The 23,133-nt window shown below is 34.9% G+C and overlaps 1 protein-coding gene across 2 annotated transcripts in view; it reads right to left on the bottom strand.

Moving 5' to 3' along the window:
• Nucleotides 1–9,865: 9,865 nt before the first annotated feature.
• MS3_00004031 (uncharacterized protein) overlaps nucleotides 9,866–23,133 on the bottom strand; it is a 40,060-nt gene continuing 26,792 nt past the window's right edge. Inside the window, exons 15-20 of one of the 2 annotated variants that reach the window (XM_051211915.1) lie at nucleotides 22,530–22,726; nucleotides 21,269–21,509; nucleotides 19,417–19,950; nucleotides 15,077–16,867; nucleotides 12,922–13,719; nucleotides 9,866–10,227 (exon numbers count right to left, since the gene is read on the bottom strand). In XM_051211915.1, coding sequence (XP_051072038.1) covers nucleotides 12,973–13,719; nucleotides 15,077–16,867; nucleotides 19,417–19,950; nucleotides 21,269–21,509; nucleotides 22,530–22,726 — 3,510 coding nt within the window. In that variant the 3' untranslated portion in view covers nucleotides 9,866–10,227; nucleotides 12,922–12,972. Of the gene's footprint in view, nucleotides 13,720–15,076; nucleotides 16,868–19,416; nucleotides 19,951–21,268; nucleotides 21,950–22,529; nucleotides 22,727–23,133 lie in introns of both variants that reach the window. The other variant, XM_051211916.1, reaches the window with a different exon arrangement.

Below are 23,133 nucleotides of genomic sequence, written 5' to 3'. Positions count from 1 at the left end.
GAATTTCGTAGGTATCTGCTTATTCGAAATAGTCGCTTATTGTCTGCTAAGACTTCACCTATTCATAAAAATGAACGAATTAAGAAGTTCATGTTACAATGATGTATGAGGAAAGTTTATCCAAAGTAAAATAACTTGTTTTTGCGTCTTGCGTAAATATGGCTACGTTTTTGTACCTTAGTAAAGACTTTGAGTACTGAGTAGCGTTGCTATCAATGATACAATAGATGCGACTCACATTCCATATGTAGACCTTCATTGTGTTGTAGTAAATTAAGATATGTTTAGAATTACACATCCCAGACTGACTTTGTTGAGGCACCTACCCATCATTGTTGAGGTCGTTGATGCACGTTTGAGTCATATACTAGGATGGAGTAGGTGTTCAGTATTCCGTTTTAATGGCTCTATAACAAAGTCATTACGTAATATGAAACAATGCGGCAATTTCCATATAATGGAATGCTTTCATTTTGGTTTATCACTGCTTGAAAACAGGTCAGCAGTAACACGGTTTCTACATGGCTAGCCTTCCATAATACAGTAGCAACACAAATTAGTACTGCTGATAGCAGCTAATACAACGAAATTTTGTAGTATGTTTATCCATCAAGTTATAAGATATGTAACTTGATGTACCATTTAAACTAGCAGGATTTGGTCCCTTCCCCGAGACGTCGCATTTACAAACGATATATAGTCTGGTAGTATACTAGCAGAATTTTTATCCTACTACTAACAAATGCACGATGAGAGAAAGCATGTTTACTTTCTGTTGAACTGTGAGTATTCACATTAGGATGATAAAATTATTAAATACATATAAGTCACTTATGATTCAAATCACATGCTTGCTGAAATCAACATTTTAAAAAAATACTGCTTTTACATATCCAATATGATGTTCCTGTCGTAAATGCTCTCACTATTTTTGAGGCATATAACTCAAAGTATATATATGTATATAGACAATATTAAGAAAGATAGCGAAATGTCCGAGGTTTTGAAGTAGGTGGTTGGTAGAGTTGTGAATTTGGAAATGAGTTAGTCAGACAACGTAGAAACTGGCACATGTGCATACCGGTTCAAATCCTTATACCTCACCAGCACAGCAAAATAAAATTGTCAAGACAAAGCCTAAAGTAGTAGAGGTGGTAAGGGATTAAACAAAAAGGTAAGGCAACCAAAATACAATTCGAGAGAAATAGTTGCGTTTATAGTTAGACGACTTATTATCTCGAGAGGCCGGTATGTTTACATCTTCAAGCCTTTTACGACTAGACATGACACAGACTATACTTTGGTACACTAGCAATTTAATATGTAGCGACGTTCTGAAGGATATTAATTAATGAGACGGTTGAAGGAAAATTTACCTTAGCTTTTTTACTTAGTGGGATCTGAACTTGTAGCCGGAACAGTGGTGATGATTGAACCTAGCGACCCAGATTGCAACAAAACTGTCAAAAAAGTTCTTTGGGTGTCTGTTTCATGAATCAGTAAACGCTATCGTAGCAGACAATGTAGGCTGGGGTATAGCCCAACACGGTCGATACAAAACTCAGAAGACAGTGATCCGAACACTCGGTCACTACTTAGTTATCAATCTAAGCACGAAACTTACAAACGGGAAGTAATGAGGTACACAGTTTGCAACCCTAATTATTTGCTTCAGTACACTGAATGATTAGTCACCTTAAAGTAACAGGTCTATGTTGTCTGTGTGCTTTTGGTAGGTAAGTGTCAATCCTAAAACTTGTAGCTGAACATAATTTCGTCAAAGTATAACAAATTCAGATGGAACTGGTACTTGTATGCAGGCTGTAGTAAGATTGCCGCAGCCATAATCCATTATTTGAGGGTATCACTCATGATATGGTTAAAACTCAAGCAAAATGCACTCTTCAGTGTAATACGAATATGTCAATGCAACAAGAAAGTAAGATTGAAACTCCCCATTACGAGTCACTGGTATAGCAAGCAGACAAGCATTCAAGCAGCAAAACTTTGACAGATCACATGGGATTTTTTTCGTGATGGAAACCCTAATTCTGATACCAACCTTGACCATCAGCAATAAATCACACCTCTGATTCCTCACACTAGTTTACAACGGTCATTTGATCCTAGTCATTAAATGGACATTCTCAGGGTCACTCTAATATCGATTAGAGGTCGTCCATAAATTATAGTCACACCCGATTTTGTCTTGAAGTATGGAGCCCAGGAAAACGCTGATCTATGGGAAGCCACGTGGACTGTTTTTTGACATCCTTATTTGCAACCACAAATTGAGCTTCGTTTGGCGCAGATAGATCATGAGAATAATCAGGGAAATAACTCATATATAAGGACCACCACAGAAAATGAATACCTTATAAGACAACGTATATATACGGTATTTTATTAGACCTAAATATGGGGATGACTTACATTTTATTATTTTATTGAATTGCAGCAAGTTGTTTAACGTCGAGGCTACGAGAGGAGCAGCCTCATTAGACATTCGAACGAAAGCACTGTCTTTCCACTTACCAGTCTATTCAAATGTTTGATAGCAACAGGGAAACGAACCTTTTTAGACTTTGGTATATAGAGTTCATGAACTTTTCCGAATTGCTCAATGTACTTTCGCAATTCATATGGTCCAAAATATTTGGGTAAGCGAGTAATGTGCAGAACAACAAGATTATTTGTCATGCTTCTATAAAGTAACGCAATATCCCGTCCTCGCGCTTCAATCTTCAGCGTCCAGTCTTCACGAATGAGGATAGCAGATTGGTGGACCTATGTTAAGCGTTGCAGCCTGTTTTCTAGTAAGGGTTCAGTTTCTCTCTAAAAATTTTCACTGATGCGGCCAATTGTCTGGATAAGACAGTTTAGTCATTAACTGCTCTAAGAGAAAAACGAAACCGCCGTCTAAGTTTACGAGATGGTGGTTTCTGAACCTTTATTTCTATTGCCCCTTAGATGATTAGTTCTGAAGAGTGGAAGAAGACCAGTCATTTTGACACCCAAATCGTTACTAAAGATACGGAAAACCAATATAAGGTCACTTCACGTTCTATGTTTCGATAAGGAGAAAAGGTTGAGTTGTTTAAAGGGATCATAGTTAGGAAGTTTGAAAAGACGCTTCGTTAATCTTTTCACACACAAAACATGCCTGAGTGTGTTGGTATCTTTAACGAGACATGAACTGACTACTTGGATACAGAACTCTAGGTGTGGTCTCAAATGGGTGGGATATGAACTTCGAAAAGTTTCTTCGTCAAAGTGTTTGAATGCTTGGGTAAGTGACCAGAACGCTCAAAAACCTTTTTTGGTTTCTGCATTGCAATACGAAGTTGTTTTTAAATCACGAATTACCGTGAAGCAGTAAAAAATCCCCTAAATTAATGGTTCTGTAAGTCTTCGACATTTGATGCTGAACTCATTAGTTTTACAGGATACACACATGGTTGAAGGCGTTCGGTTACGCATCCGCACCAGACCATGACTGAGTACACCGTGCTACCCATCCTCCGTAACTGTTAGCCAGCTTAGAATAAACGCTCCCCGACACACCGACAGCTCTTCAAATATATCGTCGAACTACTTTTTGACTTCTGATTCGACTGTTACTCCTCAGTTTCTGTGTTGCTCCGCGCATGGAAAAGATATACCGTTGATTGTATACCGTTGACAAGTACCATTGTAGAACTATGTTGCACGTCGTTATTGGTATTATTATAATAGTAGACCTAATCTTAAAATTGTAGATTTGTCATGATCTGACTGCCTAATCAATAAGATCTTACGTGGAAGTTAAATCATTATCTATTCAAACTCATCGTACCACAAGAATAAGCCATTTAAAGTTTAGTGCTTTTGAAGAACACATTTAAGCTAAAGACAGAATAATATATTTAATGTGAGTAAAGGCAAGTTATAAAGATTGACCACGTCCACGTGAATGAGACATTCCATCCGAATAAATTTACTTAAATCTTCTTGCCTTCTCCATTGTTGACCTTCTCTTCATGTTAATTGTTGAATATAAATATTTTCATTTATTATATGCTTGGCTTCAAAAGTCGTGTATTTAGGGTCCAGTGCCGCTACTCCGATGTGTGTCAATGTTCAGTCTCCGACTTTGGGACCTCTCAAGTGATTCGATCTGATCGGCATGGAGATTGAGATGGTTGGCTTCACTACTTAGTGTTTTACAGATTTTGATGTTGTCTACAAACAATAATGCTCATGTCTTAAGGAATAATGACAATTCATTGGAGCAGAGAAGAAAAGGCAGTGGATCTGAGAAGGTTTTTTGGGTCGCACCACTTTGATAGGCTTTCATTCAGATAAGTTTCATTTACACTAACCCTCTGACTTTAGCCACAGAAGAAATTTCTTATCTGTTCTCGTACGGCGCCTATGATTCGGAAGCTCCAGAGAGTCTGAATAAGATTATAGTGAGAAGCCTTATTAGATCCCTTGCTAGAAGTTGTGAATATGGCATCAAAAGACAAACCAGTGTATTGAGATTCCCGTCAGTCCGTTCCCGCGAATAGCAAGTTGGTTATGCATGACTAAATATTCCGAATCTCGTGTTGCTCAGGGGTTACCAGAATTTATGATTCCATGATGCTTTGTAAATTAGTCCGGATTGTTTTTTCAAATAACTGATCTAATATGCTGGTTAAAATGGTGTGCTTGTAGTTAGTCAGCGACCATCTTGTCCCGATATCTAGTGTTGGGTTAGTTACCGAACCCCACAAATCCTGTGGAGCTAGGTTTGAGAACGATCAAAGCTGAAAAATAGCACGAGTGTTCATGAAATATTTTCCACGAAGGACGGCAACAGTCGTGCATGCAAACGACCAGAACCCGGTGTCCTACTAGGTTTGAGGTTAATAATCGATCGCATAACAGCTCCCTCAGTTACATGTACAAGTCCTATAGTTGGTATCCAGTTGGTGTGGTTATTACAAGTATTGTTAAAAATAACCGTAGGGTAGACTTCACTGAAAAATTTGATAAAGTCTCAGCTTTGACAAAATCTGATTCGGCTAGTATATTCGAATTTCCGTGCAACAACAACAGAGAAATCCTATCATCACGTTTTGTTCTTCGTTTAGTATACGAAAACAGCCGTGTTTGGGAAACACAGCTATCTTATGCCAGTCTTATTTCTTAAGTGGTGCAACATCTGGCTTTGGTCCTTTAACATATATTCCAGGTTTTTGGTACTCGCACTTAAATGGTGTGTGATCTGTTGACGAGAACAAGTCCCATAAGCGTTTCGCGCACTCAACGGCTTTCAGGTTGCCTTGTACTGAAGGCGAACACTGGTGAGTTTAACCGAATTATATTCAACAAAATATTACAGAGTCAATTGGTAAAATAGAAAAACCACACTATACTACCTAGTTTGCAAAATGTTCAATGGTTGTCTTGGACTTCATTTTCTTGCGTTTCCATACTAATTGTTTTCTATTCCCGTTCTTACGTTCTTGATAATCCCAATCTTCTGCTGCCAGACATTACGTTCCTGACTCGCGTTATATACTACTTATGTAAATATAAGTAGCACGCACCAAACCCATACCGATCTGTGGATGGCAGTGTGATGCTTACGTGTTGATCATGGAATGAATATTATTGTTTTTGGTTCGAACGTGACTTTAAACTTATTCCATTCGTCTTCAGCTGTCTCATCTGCATCGACCAACTAATCTTTTGAGAGAACGTGGCCTCTGATTGCCGGAATGTTAGCCCGACATGTATCGTGACCGGGTGGAGCATATGCATACTGTATTAACCGAAATCTAAAGTTCAGTATTACTTGTCCCACGTTCACTGGTGGGGGGAGTTACTGAATATAAGTGATGTTATCACATCTAAAATCGTTGTGATGGGCTCGCATGGGTGAATGGAACTTTTGTGGAAATTGCGGTTTGTGGAGATTGCAGTAATCTTATAAGCTAGCCTAACAACTAGCTTCACTATTGATTTCACGGAGTTCTAATGAGAATTGGTGACCATTGGAGTCAAATCCGTATTGGGTACAAGACGTTATCCACTTTAGACAATGAATAAAGTGTTGCGCATGATCCCGAATCGATTGAAGATGGACATTAACACCGTTAGGTTCAGGCTTAATGGTCTAGAGGTTAGGCGTTTATACGCGAGGCCGTAGGTCCTGATTTCGACATTAGGACGTGAACAAGAATTGGATGGGACTAAAAAAGAAGGCCAAGGACATAGTAGGTTGGGGAATGCTGGTCAGCAGCCTTTGCTCCATCAGGAGTAACGGGCGTAAGTAAGTAATTCCACATCCTCGAGTTGGGATTTCAATTCCGACCGCGTCTAGTGTGTGATTTTTAAATGATCTAGTTGGATGGATATAAATACTTATACTCACGTTTTTAAGTAATTTTTTAGGTCACTACACTATCCCAGTTATCTCACCAGAGACATTTGTAAGACCTTTATTGGTCGGGTCCTACCAATAGTCCGAGTGATCCTTAAGAGCATCAAAATCTGAATGTATGTCCAACCATTCCATCGCAGGCTCCATTGTGACGCCAATGTGATGGTTAGAAGTATTTGAATTACTAATACAAACTAGAAAACCCAGAAATAACACAATTGAATCAAGAAGTACTAGATAAGCACGAACGAATGTGCTGTATTTGGAATTCGAAAACAAGCATTCAAAAAGTACAAAGGAATCGTTAGTTCGCACAAACACCACACTGACCTATTCTAATCCGGTGACAAAGTCCACTCACTGTTTAAGTATAGTTCAAACAATAAAACAAAATTTCTTGAGGTTTGTTCTCAGAAATATGAGCAAGGTAGGAACGACAGTACTTATAGAATATGTTAACTTCACTGAATAGTACTTTTGAATAAATGGAGAATTATGAATCAGATCTGTGCTTAGGTGGAAAATACTGAAAAAGGTTAACATACACAAAGAACAGGATGCTTTGTGTTTCGCACAAACCAAATCATTTTTCGTGAATAAAATGAAACGGTAGTATCTAATGTTACTGGTCTCTGTTTATCTTCCGTCGGTTTCTTATTAAGGACGACGGTAGAATCCGTTGGTATTTGGAAGAAAAAGTATATTGAATTATATGTTGAGATTGGAGAATGTGAGACACTGAAGTTGCCTTTTTAAAGGAGAAAAGGCGTGTAGGATTGGGTCGGACAATATTGATTGATCTGTAGTGACCTACTTTTATCAAGAGAACGTGATTGGTTTGATGGAAACAATTATTATTATAAGCAGTTGTACCAGTGATTGTTTTACTGTACTCGTTTGTTTGACTGTACTGAAGGCATTATTCCTTCCGTTGGTTGTGACATTGCACGAATTTGGTTACACTCAGTAACCACACTTGTAACCTGGCACGATCTCGGTATTCTTTCGATACCACGAGATCGCCAACAAATACATCTCGACTACAGCCATCAACTGCCTTCTGATATTTGGCCTACGGGGGATCTTACCGGTTAACTGGCACGTAGTTTTCCTGTAGTGGTGATCATAGTCAACCGCGACTCGACGCCACACTACAGATTGAACGCCTTTTGTTAGCAATGTACATTAAGATTAGCAAAGATAGTAATAATATTAACTGTTTACAAAACTGCTTGTTTTAACAAATTATCTTCATACACTGAAGAAACTGTAGATTGAATGTGTACAAAAAAGAAAGCCTAGGCAATCTATTGATAGGTACCTAAGGTAAAGTACCAAAAAATGTTCCACAAAATCAGCTCGTTTCAAAACTTCAAGTATGAATTGAATGTAAGCTCCTATCTAGATCATTATTCCGCTTGATAATAAATGACTGGACATATTTAATACGTAACTAAATAGGTTCGGGGAAGTATTACACTGAATTACAACAACCAAGAAGACAATATTGTTTTCTAAAAAAAGACATAAAATCACTCGGGAATTTTAATATCGCTGAAGATTTCTGATACATTATATCCGACGAAGCTGATGACATGTTGCTCCATTGGGTCCCTTTACATTTATATCCATCATTACTTGTATTCCAGAAACTTGAGGAACCGACTTATCATAATATTTCGAATCTCACATTCCAGAGATATCTATTCTTAAGGAACATAATCATGTTAAATAAATGTAACAGGATTTACCTCATATATCCTAAATAGACCAAGTGCCTCTTGTCTTTGTTATCTTGAGATTTTTAGCGGTTTGTTACTGTTTAAATAGAGAAAATCATGGTAAAGTCCCTTTATTTGCTAGGGCTCGCATCGACTGATAAGAAAGCAGTTCTTCGCTAAGCCGCTATTGGTTATTTCTCATTATTGTGTATCAAACCAATGATCTATTTCGCCAATAATTAAGCGACCCTGAACAATGACCAAAAAATAGCAACTCCTTTTGGCTCATGAGCTGTATTCAAACCAGTGTCCAATAAGAAGATGAAGTTAACAAACAGATTCTTTTTGTTGTCTAGCATTCTTAATCATCAAAACTCATATGATAATATGTATTTAGTACTTGACCATACAGAGAATCGAGTGAGAATTTATAATGGGTACAGAATTGAGTCATAAGTGGCACAAAACCCCGATATAGCAGTTAAGGCGAAGAATATCGTCGTATCTTGCATAATAGCTCTGATGGATTCCCTAAAAACCTACTTTTGTAAACTATAATCGATAGAGTGATCATTTAGTAGCAAATGTTCACAAAAGAAAGTTTAGAGGGCATCTGTCGAAAAAACCCAAAATATTCCTCGAAAAAATTCCAGAGAGGCCCTGAAAACTCTAGGAAACATTTCATCCAGTCAGCATTGAAGCTTCACAGGAACATCTACAACGTAAAGTCATGTGTCATATTTCTGATTGGATTACCTATCCTACTACTGTTTAACAGGGTTCCAGGACCTTCCAGAAACCCAAGATAATCTGAAATTATATAAATAGCCTCAATTTTCTGTACATAAACTAACCTTTGAGTAAAGCGTTCTTCCCACATTTCGCGCCTTTTCTCTCGTGTACAAGTTGTCATGTAGAGTTAGTCTGGGGTTATTAGAAGAGCTTAGGAAACTGATTCAAGTGTTCATTTAGAAGATTCATTAGTATTGAGCACTGATATTGACTTCTTTTCCTTTAATATGAATTATTAACATGGTCAAGCATCCAAATAACTGCTTGAGGCGCCCTTTTACTATGCTCGATAGCCAAACTATTAATCTCACTCTCATTTATTTCTGAATGTGAATAAATATAATATTTACTCACAGAGAGTGCTGTCTTTAGTTTCACCAAGGATATTTTGGGTTTAGATATATGACTTGAGTAAAATATTTAGAGTAGATTGGTATCAGGATTATTAGATCCTACTTTATGAATTATATTCATAGAACATGAATAATTCCGATGTGAGTCCGTTTGAGATAATGGTGTGGCGATTGCATGCTGTCTTCTTTTCTAGTTATTTTTGGTACAGTTTACCGATTTCCTGTTACGAACTATCTAAAGTGCTTTGTTACAACGGATGCTATCAAGTTTATCATCTGTTTCTTTCTTAGTTTTATAGTCACATAATCACCTTCTTCAATAAGCTTAATGAGAAAAGCAACATACTTTGTGTTTCATTTCTTTCATTCATTGTTGCTAAGCCATTTACTTCTTTTTAGTTATATATTTTACAAGTTGACATAGATCTATCTCACGGAATTATCAATAACATACTTCTAAGTTAATAAATTTCGTTAACTTCATCAAATGAATTGACTAAATGGTAGAAGGAATTAACGTAGATTTCTATGAAACTTTTTGTTTCTGGAGATTGTGGTTTAGAATTTCTTAAAAATCTCACAATTTAGTATCACAAATAATTATATATTTAGATATCAACACTCAATGGGTTATAATTAAAAATAACTACCAGTGAAATCGATGAACTACATTTTTTTTGAGTTCTTTTTACGGTATCACAAACTGAATTAATGAAACATTTGATTGTAATAAATACTTGAGTTCATTTATCCTGCACTTCATAAATGGATGCATATTTAGAAATACAACGTAAAAATTATGAATACATAACTTGAAACTTCTCATGTGTTCAACGTAAACTGTGTACAAGGAGAGGAAGTTTGAACTGATTTTACCAGCTTTAAAAGTTACTTCATTTGCACTGTATGATGAGAGATAGAATAATTAGTTTCATTCTGTTGATTTTATCTGTTGAAGGAAAATAACAAAAAACAATTTATATGCTAAACATCTTCCTAAAAAACCATAAGTTTCTCTTCACTTAGGTGTGAAAAGTAATTAAAATTATGAACTGAGTACACTTTGCTGTGAACGGAATCTTGTTCATAATAAGGTACTAATCAAACGACAAATGAGTATTTAACTCTATATGTAACGCAAAACCTAACCCACGTTTATTTTGTTGTACCACTTGTAGCATGTAAATTAACTTCTGTTTCATTTGAATGTGCGGATTTCTCATTCATTTGATTAATAATAAAGCACGGGACTAACAGTCCTCCCAGTCTTTTCCAAAATTAACTTGTTCGTCATAAATGTTCTACAAATATAGAAATTAGGGTTGAAAATAAACTTATTTTACCACAAGGTTTCAAAAAGTAAATACTGACTCGTTGACCAGGTGTCTTATCGCCTGAGCTACAGAATGCAGATATAGATCATGTCATATTTTTCGAAAACCAGTCATCATTATTAACGCTCAATTTCATGTGAATGTAAAAAAATCTCTTACAATAAAATGAAAAAATAATAATATCATGTAAATAGATAATTCTTACTTTTAAAAGTAACCTCCTATATATATAGAAGGATACGGATTAATGGTAAATTCTAATATTTATTCTTTACTTGCTAATGTCTCTGTTAAGAAAGCCTTACATAGGATATACATATTTCTAAAATCACACACTGGCTTGAAGCCTTTTTAAAACTTTATTCAGACTTCGAGATCTCTACAGGCAAACAGGAGGTGGAGCGATGAGACCTACAGTACCTCCAATTGTTGCATACTTTTTATGGATCCATTGGAGGAAACTTTGACTTCGAGATGTTCTTTCTCATCCAAATATTAGTCACCGTATGTAGATAACACCTTTCAAATTAGAAAGCGGGATGGATTAGACATTCTGAAAATATCAACTGTATATCAGATAGTACCAAATTCATCAATGACACCAAATTTGTTGACCCAAATAAGCATTTCTTGACTGTTTATGTGAAATATAATATAATAATTGTTTATAAAGTGAATATATTCCTAAAGTCATAGAATTCTCAGAAATATCCAGATTACAGATCAGAAAATGATCTGTCAGTAATATTAAGTCATTACAAATCTGATAAACAGAGTTCATCAACTTGTTATAGAACTGAGAAACAGATAAACCGGGTAAAACTTAGTTGTACCAACAATGACGATAGATAACTATCATAAAAACTGTGAAAGGAATAGGTAAGAAGAAAGTTTGGGAGAAAAGAAGGATCAACAGAAAGAATTTGTCAACTTGATGACTATCCCATACCTGAAAGGAACTTCAAAAGAGATTGGGAAAATCATAAAAACTGTATTAATAAAAGTTTGAGGTAGAGTCCGTGGAAGGATGACATAAATGCCTATGAGATCAAAAATACTAACTGCAATGCCGTATATGTATTTGAGACATCGCAACAATTGAACGCAAGGTAAAGGGACACGAACTACACTTGAAGCATATTCCCCAAACAACTTGAAGACAGAATAGTGATATTATATTCAAAAGAAACGAGATAAATAGTCGGCTGGACAAAAATCTTCCCGGGAGATGTTAAATGGTCGGAAGTAATCTATAAGAAGCCCTAGACCTGAGTTTTTTGTTATTTGGCACTCGTTGGCAAGGTGTACCTGTAGTCTTGAAGGAACTAATGCTTCCTGGTGGATTCGAAGTCGCATATATATAAGGGCAAACCCAAACAACCAAAGTATATGAGATGGGGTAAAATCAACTGCAACATAGCAACTATTGAATAATAAGTGAATATAGATTCAATCTACTACTTCTGTTTGATTTCATGTTATGTGGAGAACAGTAGTGCACACCCATTCGTTTTAATCACTCACGTTTAGATATGTTTTAAAAAACCAGGCTTATTAACTTTCATTCCAATTACTCTCTGAAAAGTTTCATTTGTGACTATCAATCAGACTGACCGATTTTATCCGGACAATAGCTCAAGGCGATATATTTGACCAATGGTTTTTTGCACGCCATATCTAGACACTTCTACATACGTTTCCTCTCTTATCACAATTTCACATTTTAAACTAAATAATTTGACCACACTGTCGAGTGAAACGTTGGAGTTATCCTTATTTTTAATCGCAAATATAAATTCATTAATATCACTACTTATAATGTGCGGACAAAAAATTTGTTTCATAATACGTTATTAAATATCATATGTTTTATTATATATATTGAATTAAGTTTTGCAATTATCTGATCAGTACGGAGAACAAGATAGAATAATGTAAATCTATGTCGTTTCGAAGACTCTCATCAGCTGTTTGCAACCTGATAGTCAAAACTAAGTAATATAAAGAATATCAAAATGTTTTAGTGGAATGGGTGAAAAGTTTCCCTGATACTGTCGAACTGAATTCCGTAACCAGTGGCAATTAAATTCCTGTTTCTTTATGTCGTCCATATTGAAAAGATGATTAGGTGGTTATTCTATGAAAACATAATGACTACTTAGAGATGCTGTCGCATAGAAAAAGATTTTATTCTTGTATTGATAATCGTGCGGACAATATCGTAAGAGCTGAAAATGTTTAGGAAAATAGCACATGTTTTCCAAGCTAGCACCAAAATTATCAAGGTAAAATATATATTCACTCCTTACTTAGAAATCGTGTATCATTAGATGGCTGTGTTCTTTCAACTTAATGTCATTTTAAATGCAACTGTGATCTGTTGCTATCAATGGTATTGTAGATATATTTCCTTTCCTAAGTGTAGTATTCTTTTTATTTGAATCATCTGGTTCCATAGAACCATTGCGTATAAGTGGAATATTTCTTGGTTCTGATTGACGCTCATAAGCTTTCGATTTTTCATGAACGACTGATGAGTGATTGCTGTTTATAGTGTTGGGATCTGACTGTTGTTTTGGACCAAACACTACCGATGCTGTGTAAACTAATGCATGTGTTGGCGATAAGTCGTTTGTTGGAGATAATTTCTGTTTTATTGTTTTGGCTGAAGGCTTGACAAAAGTGTTCTGTCCCGATTCTTGAGGTTCTTCTAATTGACAGGGTTCACTTAATGGACTAAACTTAGGCCCGTTTTTTCTATGGTTTTCATGTTCCTGGTAACATTCATGATAAAGTAATTTGTTCGAATATGCAGAGTCATCTAACTTGATCAAATTTTCACGACGGTAATCTGATACTTTGGATGGTCGAAGGCTTCCTACAGCATAACCGTTGTTTTTCGCATTAGGTCTACAAAGTAAATCAGGTGAAGGGAGAGGTGTGTGGATTGATGCATTTGGTGTAGGTAAGTTTCCTTTTTCTGTCCAACTGCACTGAATGGCTTCCTTTTCCGTAGACTTATTCATTTCCTGAAGTTGATCATGTGCCATAATCTGTGACTCACTTGGAATTTTCTTTTTGAAAAATGAAATCCTTTTACCGGAAGACTGAAAAGATAAACATAATATGTGGATAAAAAATTAAGCAGTTATTCAAGCTGTCGAAAATATTAGTCATATCTATGGAATAGAAGATTTAGCAACGAAGTATCAATATAACTTCTATAATCATGTTTTGTCCATTGAATCAGCATATATGTATACCGTGTGTATGTAACTAATAGTGCTGGGGTATGAGACCAGATGCATTACCTACAATTAATATTAAACTTTATTATTGTCTATTGAACTCCTAATATTATAATTAATAAGACCAGAATATTATAGATAGAATACAACTGAAAATAAATGGCTTTAATTTAATCTAATTATTATAAATTTTGTTGAGATTACGAAATGACCTAAGTTAGGCAACTGTTTAAAACCCCGAAGCTGTGAATGGTCACTTCGTCGAAGTATGGGACTTCTCATCAGTGAGAACCCATGATCCGCAACCGGAAACCAAACTCCGAACCTTTGATCTCACGTGAACGCTCATTCGATATTTAAAAACGGCTTATCTTGTTGTAATTGGTGAATTCTTAATTACCATCTAAATGTTTGTCTTAAAATTGAGGCGTTTTGATCTTAAACTTTTTATCGTCGCGATGTTCTCTTCTGTTGGCATTAATACTATGAAACGATTGAATGTGAACAGCTATAAGCTAGCCGAGAGAGGTCTTAAACCTGTTAACTTCAATTAATAAGGCACACGTGAGACCATAACTAGTCCCACTCTCTTTTTACTGTTTATAATTGTTCAGTTTAATACTACCTTTATTTGTGTCGAGAAGTTTAACTTGTAAATCAACTCATGTGTGTTGATCACTAAGTGATATATATATATACTTTTAATATTTCATAAGCATTACTTTCGGCGTCTTCCTAATTAGGCTCAACAGTGACGAATTCATAATTGTTGCTAATAATAATATCAAGTGAGTTAGGTATTAGAAACATTATTTATGATGATATAAATTGACGATGGTTCCATCTATCTAAACGGAATATTCACTACTAAACAGATGAGATGTATGGTCCTGTTTATAGATTTGATCACAGATCATGGAACTGGTTAAATAAGAGCATTTGAATTTATAAGTACATGTTGAAGCGTCCATCTTGAGCTTATATAAAGTGATTACCAATGTAGACTACTTGTCCTGACTACTACTAAGTACAAAACACAAAATCAGTGGTCAACAATAAGTCAACCTAAAAAAATATAAAGTTATTATGAATACCAGTTTTCAGAAAGGCCATATAGTTGTCAACAATTTTTGTGACTCACTGATCGAAAATCAATTTAAAAAATAGCTGTTAGACCAAATTATTCACCGCTTGATATTAGGTTATAATCACTTACTGATCGATATTTTGTGAAGTCAACAGGACTGAAATTTTGGTTTCGTGAAAACACCTTCAAATCTTTTGGCCTCGGTGGTTTAAAAGAACCTTCATTTTCAAAGTTTTGTGCAGATCTGTTCTGATGATTACACGAATAGGTATTACTGTTATTATTGTTATTAGTAATAGTAGCAGTAGATGTAGTAGTAGTAGCGACAGTATCATCATTATTATTTATACCTTTTTGAATAAATGGTGTATCGGTTAAATTCTTTTCTTTTGTAGAGTAATATTCGCCTCGGTGTGTATGCTGACAATTGATATTATTACCATTATTTAGTCCATTAAATTTCCGCTTTACAATTATAGGCGGTTTCTCATCATTCTTTAAACCATGATCAAAATGTCGTGAATATTTGGATGAATCATTATCATGATAACCGTTCGTAAACGGTAAACGAAAAAATAAATTCACTGACTTATTATTGATGGTCTTATTATCATTAATACTGTTAGTGTTACTACTATTATTGTTATTTCGGTTATATTGTTCTAGCAAATCCCGTTTTGTAGGAGACTCATGGAATTCACAACAACTGCAATGTTCACGTTTGTAATTTTCTGAATAATGTAAACCAACTGAGTTTGTACTTTGACTGTTACCATTATGATATTCTTTTCTTACAGATAGTCGGCGCTTTGAAGACTTAGTAAAATTTCTGGGTTTTGGTTTACGTGGTATAGATCGGTGAATAATGCTACTGGGCTCTAAACTACCACTTCGATGATTACGTCCACTTTTATGTCCAATTACAACAGACGTATAGCTGGGTATATGGAAGTGATGTGGACAGTCAAACACTGGTTGAACATCTAAGGAAGAAGTAGAGAATGAGTAAGAGGATGCAGATGATAGACAAAGACTATCTGTTGGTGATGTATTCATAGAATCGCTCACATCATTATGTGAATGGTAATCCATTTGTTCACAATAACAACAAGGTGGGTAATTACTACGATTTACGCTGACTGGTATATTTGACGCAATAATATGATGTGATTTGCGGTTTGACGATTTGATATGCTTCCGTTGATATTCTTGAATATTACTTGAGGCACTTTCACTGGGAACTACACCTTTACTTACATCTTCAAAGCAAACAGAAGTATAATGATGTTCGGATGGCTTAGCATTAGTAATTTTGGAAAACGGTTCAAAAGAGTGAGCTTTCTGTTTTATACGTCTATATCCAGAAGGATTTGATACATCTATCAGACTCAAATCGTTGGTTTCTGTTCGAGATGAGTTGGGTTTGTTGATTTTAAGGTGTTCAACTGATTTATGACAGCTACAATTGCAATATTTAATGCGCTTTTTAAAGCGCGGAGTAATAACAGTTGAAAACATTTGGTAATACTTCTCATCTTTTCTGTGATTCCTCTTAAACTTTGTTCCCCCTTCTAAGTAGCATAATTGACGCCATGGTAAAGAGTGTTGTACCTCGTTTCTTGTGTTGAAGGGTGTTTTGCCAGCTGAATGTTTTCGTAATGAAACTCTTTTAATTGAATCGATACATCCTAAATCTGAATAAGGTGAAGATGAAGATAGTGTAGATGACGATTCTGAATAAGTTGATGGTGAAGGAGATGTAGATTCACCTGAGCGGGTCAATGTTGTTAACGATTCTGGAGGAGTATTACAAGATGAAATCACATTTTTGCTCAATGTCCTTTGTGGCTGAGAATCGTGTGATATGCAATGATTACCATCATGATGTTCATGTGTAGATCTGCACAGATAATCTGGTAACTGTAGGAGAAAAACTGATAACTGAAGGGTCAATAATCCAAAATAGACAAATTCAATAAAAAATAACCTATAAACATCGATAACATACAAGACTTCAAACATTTTCAAGTAGATAGTTAAAATTAACTGACTGCTACCAACAGTTCAAAACATTTATACATAAGTACTTTTTTGCTTCAAATTCTAATTGTACGCTAAATAGAGTTGAATTGCTTCTGTACTACATATTTTAACAACAAAAAAGGTGTATTGAGAGTTACTAGGTCAAATACGGTTGTATTTTTTGCTGAGATAAGTAATGTATTTGCCAAATAAAAAATGAAAAACAAAACTGTCTTTTTTCAGATGCTATTTAAACACAAACAATTAAAAATGTTATCAAATACATATGGAAAAAATATGGGATAGGGTTCGGTTTTAATAAACTGGTATCCTGAACTAAATAACCCCACATGTTGCTGGTTCAAAATATTCTTCAGATGATTTGTCTGAAAAGCCTTTCATTACTGTAGCTGAAATGAGGTAAAATTTTGAGTTTGGTGTATTTTTGTAGCTATCTAACCATTTATAGTCATGATTGCCTTTGGTACATTAAATAAAAAACGTTTTTGGAGATGTAGTATTATAGGTTTTAACGTTACTGAAGTAGATATGATTATAGTATTACTGGAATCATGAACCGAGCTAAGTTAGACAACCATTTAAAATTTGGTAGCACCGGGTAGTTGATTCTGTTTGGTATGCAGTGTGCATCTCAAGACCCTGCAGACTGGGATCGAGTATTGTGCCTTCGGTCACGTCCGCAAACGCATAACCTCTAGACAACTGAGCCATTATCCAATAGTGTACAAGTCTAATTTCGGTCATTTCATGATATCACATGACACTCTTCCATTATCTTTGGTGGATACCGTTCTCACACTTAACACGGTTGTACTCCACTGGTCACGATTTCTCACTAGAACATCTAAAATTTGCTCTCAAAGCTAATCACTTGTGAGCACATGATAACTGTCAGTATGGAGTTGTGGAGAGCGTTAGGTTTTATCGAAATCACGAACCAATCTAGACGACCATCAAAAATCTGGAAGCACTGAACGGTCTTGTCGTCCTAGTATTGGTTGTGAACTCTCACGTTGAGGAGCTGCTTACTGGAAACGGTCGTTTAATGCTTCCAATATATCAATGCTTGTCTAACATAGTCGGTTCGTAATTTCGAAAAAAGTTTACAAACTTCATAATTTCATGCTGTCGATGATTACTTCAGTTGGTTTGTTTGATAAAACGTTCGGTGGATTAGAAAACATTATGAACTATATTACTGTGCTACCATCAACACTAACATTTGAATAGGAGGAGTTTACTAAGTAATCTTTGAGATAATTAGATATTCTTTACGAACAGTAAACATATGGACCTTAAATATCTACATATCTAATTAGTCAAGGATAATGTAGGTATTTCGCCAATCTTTTAATTAACTAGAAAGATGGGTTTCTATGTATTTTTTTTATCCGCTTTTGTGAATTATTGACTAATGGCAAGTAGGATTCACACAAGACTATTTACTACCTGTGAAAGAGCTAGCATAATCTTCAGTGGTTTACTCTATATGACTTTAAGACTAGAACGCATGGACTTTAAACGTGAAGAAATTCCATCGGTTTGTAGTACGTGACTGAAAACAGTCGAAGAGTTGGTTGTGACTAGCAGTGCAACTAACTTACTGATGGTGATATTATGGGTAGATGTTCTGGTAGAAATGATAAATCTATTGAAGAGGTTGTACACCTTCACCAAAAGAAATATCTGAGGCATATGTTACGCCTAATAAGCCACCAATGGTCTCTATGCTATATACTAGTTATGGCCAAAGTTAACTGGGAAAAGAGAAACAAGTACCAAATCGACACATGAGTTCCATCAATAAAATCATTGTGTTGGTTTATTTTGTGTTTGAACGTACAGAATTCCTAGGTATTATTCTCAATATGACTATACCTATGTTTGCAGATGCTATCCAGTATAGCTAAAAATCAGTCAAAATGATTCAGATACGTCCAATTTTAATCTTTTAAATTTCGAAAATATCGTGCTCGATAATTTTTCACTTTTTTCTAGCTGCATTCATAAGGCTTGATTTTCTACTCGTTTGTTCTCTTCCTGGTGATTTCCTCTCTCACTATTCCAATGTGTAATATATCAACCTGTACTAATTTAAAATTTATGCCATGTCATACGTTCTTCAGTTTTGTCTGCCTAATAACGAAAAACCTAATAGTAAGGAGGTGAATATTCGAAAGTGAATTCCGTAATCATTCAATAGTCTTCAAAAGAAATAAAAGCAAGAAGGAATTTGAATTACACGATAGGAACTAAAAACCTTTTGAACACGGTCTTCACTGTCCATAGAAATGTATACTAATTGAGAAAACATGAAATTTAGACATTTTGTAGTGTGTACCATAACATTTTCTCAGAAAACTATGGCTTCTCTTTACAAATCTACAACGTTAGTAATGCAAATGATAAGTATGAAAATAACCTACATAATTTTTCTTGTTCTTTTCACAAGATATCGCTTCAAGATTTTCATACTCTCCGATAGCATGACGTCTTTGTGAGTTAAGATGATTACATTGAACTTTAGAGCGCGGTTTATTTAAATATTCTTTAATTGGAAATGAAGTTCCTTTTTGTGTCATGCATAAATCAGGAGGCTGACCATAAATATTCAATTTATCTACATCTGTACAAGTTAAATCCTCGTGTAGACAAACTTCTGTATTGGAGTTGTTATCTTTATGGTCTTTAAGGTGATTTCCTTCTGTTATTGACTTTTGTTCTTGATCCCAAGATTTATTAGATGAATGACTTGTCATAGATTCTACACCAGGTTGGCTATCAGGATTTGTCAGATCTACTGATAAACCCATAGTTGCTTCTTCACTTCCTATACTACAATTCGTAAGTATAAGATTACCAGTGGAATAGTTACCACCACTGCTTGTACGCATTTCAAAACTTGACAGTACACGAAATGTTGCATTCGAGTCAATATCTGTTGAACTTGCTAAACTTAGCTAAATAAATAAAATGTTAAAAATGTAATGGTAGTTATGAGAATTGTAATGATTACAATATTAGTATAGGGAAATAGATCGAGATTAAACTAGAGTTAAGTGTATTTATTATTGTAAGCAGTTCGATCTTAACTAGTTTATGTTGAACAGGCCATTAGACGAAGATTAATTACTCATTTTTCTAATTATATTGTATTAAAAATAACCTGCAAAAATCATTCCTAATTCTAGACCTTTAAGGCCGCGAAAGTAATATTAACTTGACACAAAAGACTCGAGTTTGCATCAAAACCTTACCTTCGTTTCTGGATTTAATACTCGTTTTAGTTATAAATTAATCCACTAACCTAATGTACATATCCTCTTTCCTTCTACATTTTCATAAATCAAATTTCATCTAATTGGATTTAGTTTCTCTCTGCACATGAAAAGTTTATTCAAATAATCTCTGGTTGGAAGTTTGATATAATTGTTAATTATATTACTATTACTTTCATCCTAATTTAACCAGATTTATTATTTTGCAAATTTATTTGACTATCTGACTCGAGTAGTCATTATATTACCAGTATTTTTGACATTTACAAGCACAAACTTCTATTGTTTTCATTCGTAAGGATATCGTAATTTTTCTATTCCCGAAACGTGTAATATTTATTATTAGGTTTTTTAACAAACACTTTTTTGTAGATGCACTGATCTATCTATGATCTAATTATACAGAATATCTTCAATATATGCTAACAAATACTTGTCGATTATCAAGACAAAAGAACGTGTCTACAAACAAACAGTAATTTGGTGATGTTTAGTGGCTAGATTCGAGATGGATTCGTGTGGTTCTAGTGAGAATTTATGATTTCTGGAGTTCATTCATGTCATGAGTGAGATAGCCTCCCATCTGTACCATTGGATAGTTATTGCTTAATACTATAAATTGACAAAAACTAAAGACAGGGACGATTGGATTTTGACTCAGTGGTTTAAATGTAATCCGTTCACCTCGACAGTTGGATTTGGATTTCATCTAAGGTGAGGTCGTGGTTACAAGTATAAGTCATATATGTAATATTGTACATCGCATTTCTGAACGACGAAGTGTATAATTTTATAGACTGACAATCGATCCTATTATTAAGTAAGGATTCAAGTGTAACACTAATGTCTGTAACTGTGATACATTATATCGGAGCTATTCAACGAATTTCCAATAGTTTAACCAATTAAAAAGTCTTATTATTTATAACAAGCATAATCTTTTGGCCTTTTAGATAACTAGTAATCATTTGAAACAGCTATAAATTATTCAAACACATACCGGTCTCTCATTTGTGTGGCGTCTATCATTTCTAAATGCGGCTGCATTTACATAATCTGGTGAATCAATTGACTGAATTTCAATATTACGATTACATCGAACTTTTAATCTCAAGGCTGTTTGGCTGCTGTGCGATACTTCAGATGGATTGCGCATTGAATCAGAAGAAATATGATTTGTTCCGTGACTCTTTTTTGAAGTTTGTCTGGACTCATCAGACCGTTTGTTAAAAGCTTTGTATCTATATAAAAGTGGAACGCATTATAAAGCACTAATGCATAGCATTATATTTTGCTAGAAGCAAATTAGTTCACTGAGTAATTTTTGTTAAAATCAAAGTATAGAATTTCTACTTATTTATAAGCTACAGAGTAAGGGTATGAAGAAACAATTTCATTTTGCTTTATATAACTTTTAAAAAAAAGTAATATTATTCTTTAATAACTTCATATATACATATAGGCAATTTTACGACATTGTGTAAGATTGTCTTGTCTTTGGTATCTTTTAATGCTTCTTCATAATTGACACTTTTTCTGATAAGCGTTATATCCCCAAACTATACAACATCGGTAGCGTGACTTTGAAGACGGTGACATTTCATTTGGCTATTCTATTTCCTACCACTCCTGCAGCCTCTTCTTGGTTTACTGTCATTCCCAAGCCCGATTAAAACAGAATCTACCCCAAAACAAAAAAAAGAAAAGATTACAGAAATGTAATCTAGTGCCACGCCCAAACTAATAATGGTAGTGAGAGGGATATAGACCAGTTTTGTGGGAGGTTGAAATCCGTTCTAGAGCAATACCTCAGTAAACACCTGATTATCCTGATGGAGGACCAAGATGTCAAGGTAGGGATAGATAAAACGAGGTATGAATACATCATGAGGCTATAGGAACTGGGATAAAGGATTGAGTACAGTGAGAGATCGGTAGATCTGTTTACTTTTAACACCATGGTCACAGACATCATGACATTCCCTGGTAGACGCATGAACAAAGCTACATGGGTTTCACCTGACCCATCACATATGCGTGAATTGAAAATTCGGATGGTTTATAGAAACCATAAGAACAAAGAGTGAAGCTGATATAACTTCAGATTATCACCTGGTCATTGCCAGGCTAAAACTGAAGACAGAGAAAAGCGTTGGACAATTGGACAAGCAACGCTAAAAAATTTTAGGTCATAACAAGCGCTAGACAAAAGAATGGATCACTACAAACAATGGTAAAAAATTTAATAGAAAAAAGCAAACCTAGGTTTTTCTGGAGCTGAAGTATTTATCTGATCTCCTTGACCTTCTATATCTTCTGCTGCATTTGACGAAGACAACACTTGTAACTCTTGACTTGCAGTCAAGTTAGGTGTACTAACACTATTTGTATGTAGACACTGTTGTTGAAGTAAAGCTTGACGATATTCAGCAAGCAAACGATGAGCAAGTTCAGTTTCCTGATTCAATTTAAAATGAGGAAATCGATATTAAACATGACATTTGAAGGAAATATAGTATACGAAAGGAAACCAGAAGTACATTAAGAAATGCTATGTTGTATATGTATAACATCCATAGATCAAATATTTTAACAATCTGTATTTCACAGAGCAGGTTTTAATGAATATTTGTAAATCTCTCCAACTTATGGGTTATTTACTAGGTAACCTTTATGAAAAGGACTAACATATTTCAGTTCATAAATATGGGTCCGACCACTCCTAGAATATTGTACGTTAATTCTGAGTAGTGTTGGCACTAAGGTTAAACTTAGGTTGAGATCCGTTAAACGGCGCTTTACAATCCATATTCCTGGATATGGATGCTCATTTATGGAAGCCGAGATAGACTTAATCTAATCTTT

Source organism: Schistosoma haematobium, chromosome ZW (assembly GCF_000699445.3).
Source record: "Schistosoma haematobium chromosome ZW, whole genome shotgun sequence".
NCBI classification, from domain to species: Eukaryota; Metazoa; Platyhelminthes; class Trematoda; order Strigeidida; family Schistosomatidae; genus Schistosoma; species Schistosoma haematobium.
The sequence above is the reverse complement of the archived record's forward strand: the minus strand, read 5'-3'. Positions and strand labels throughout refer to the sequence as shown.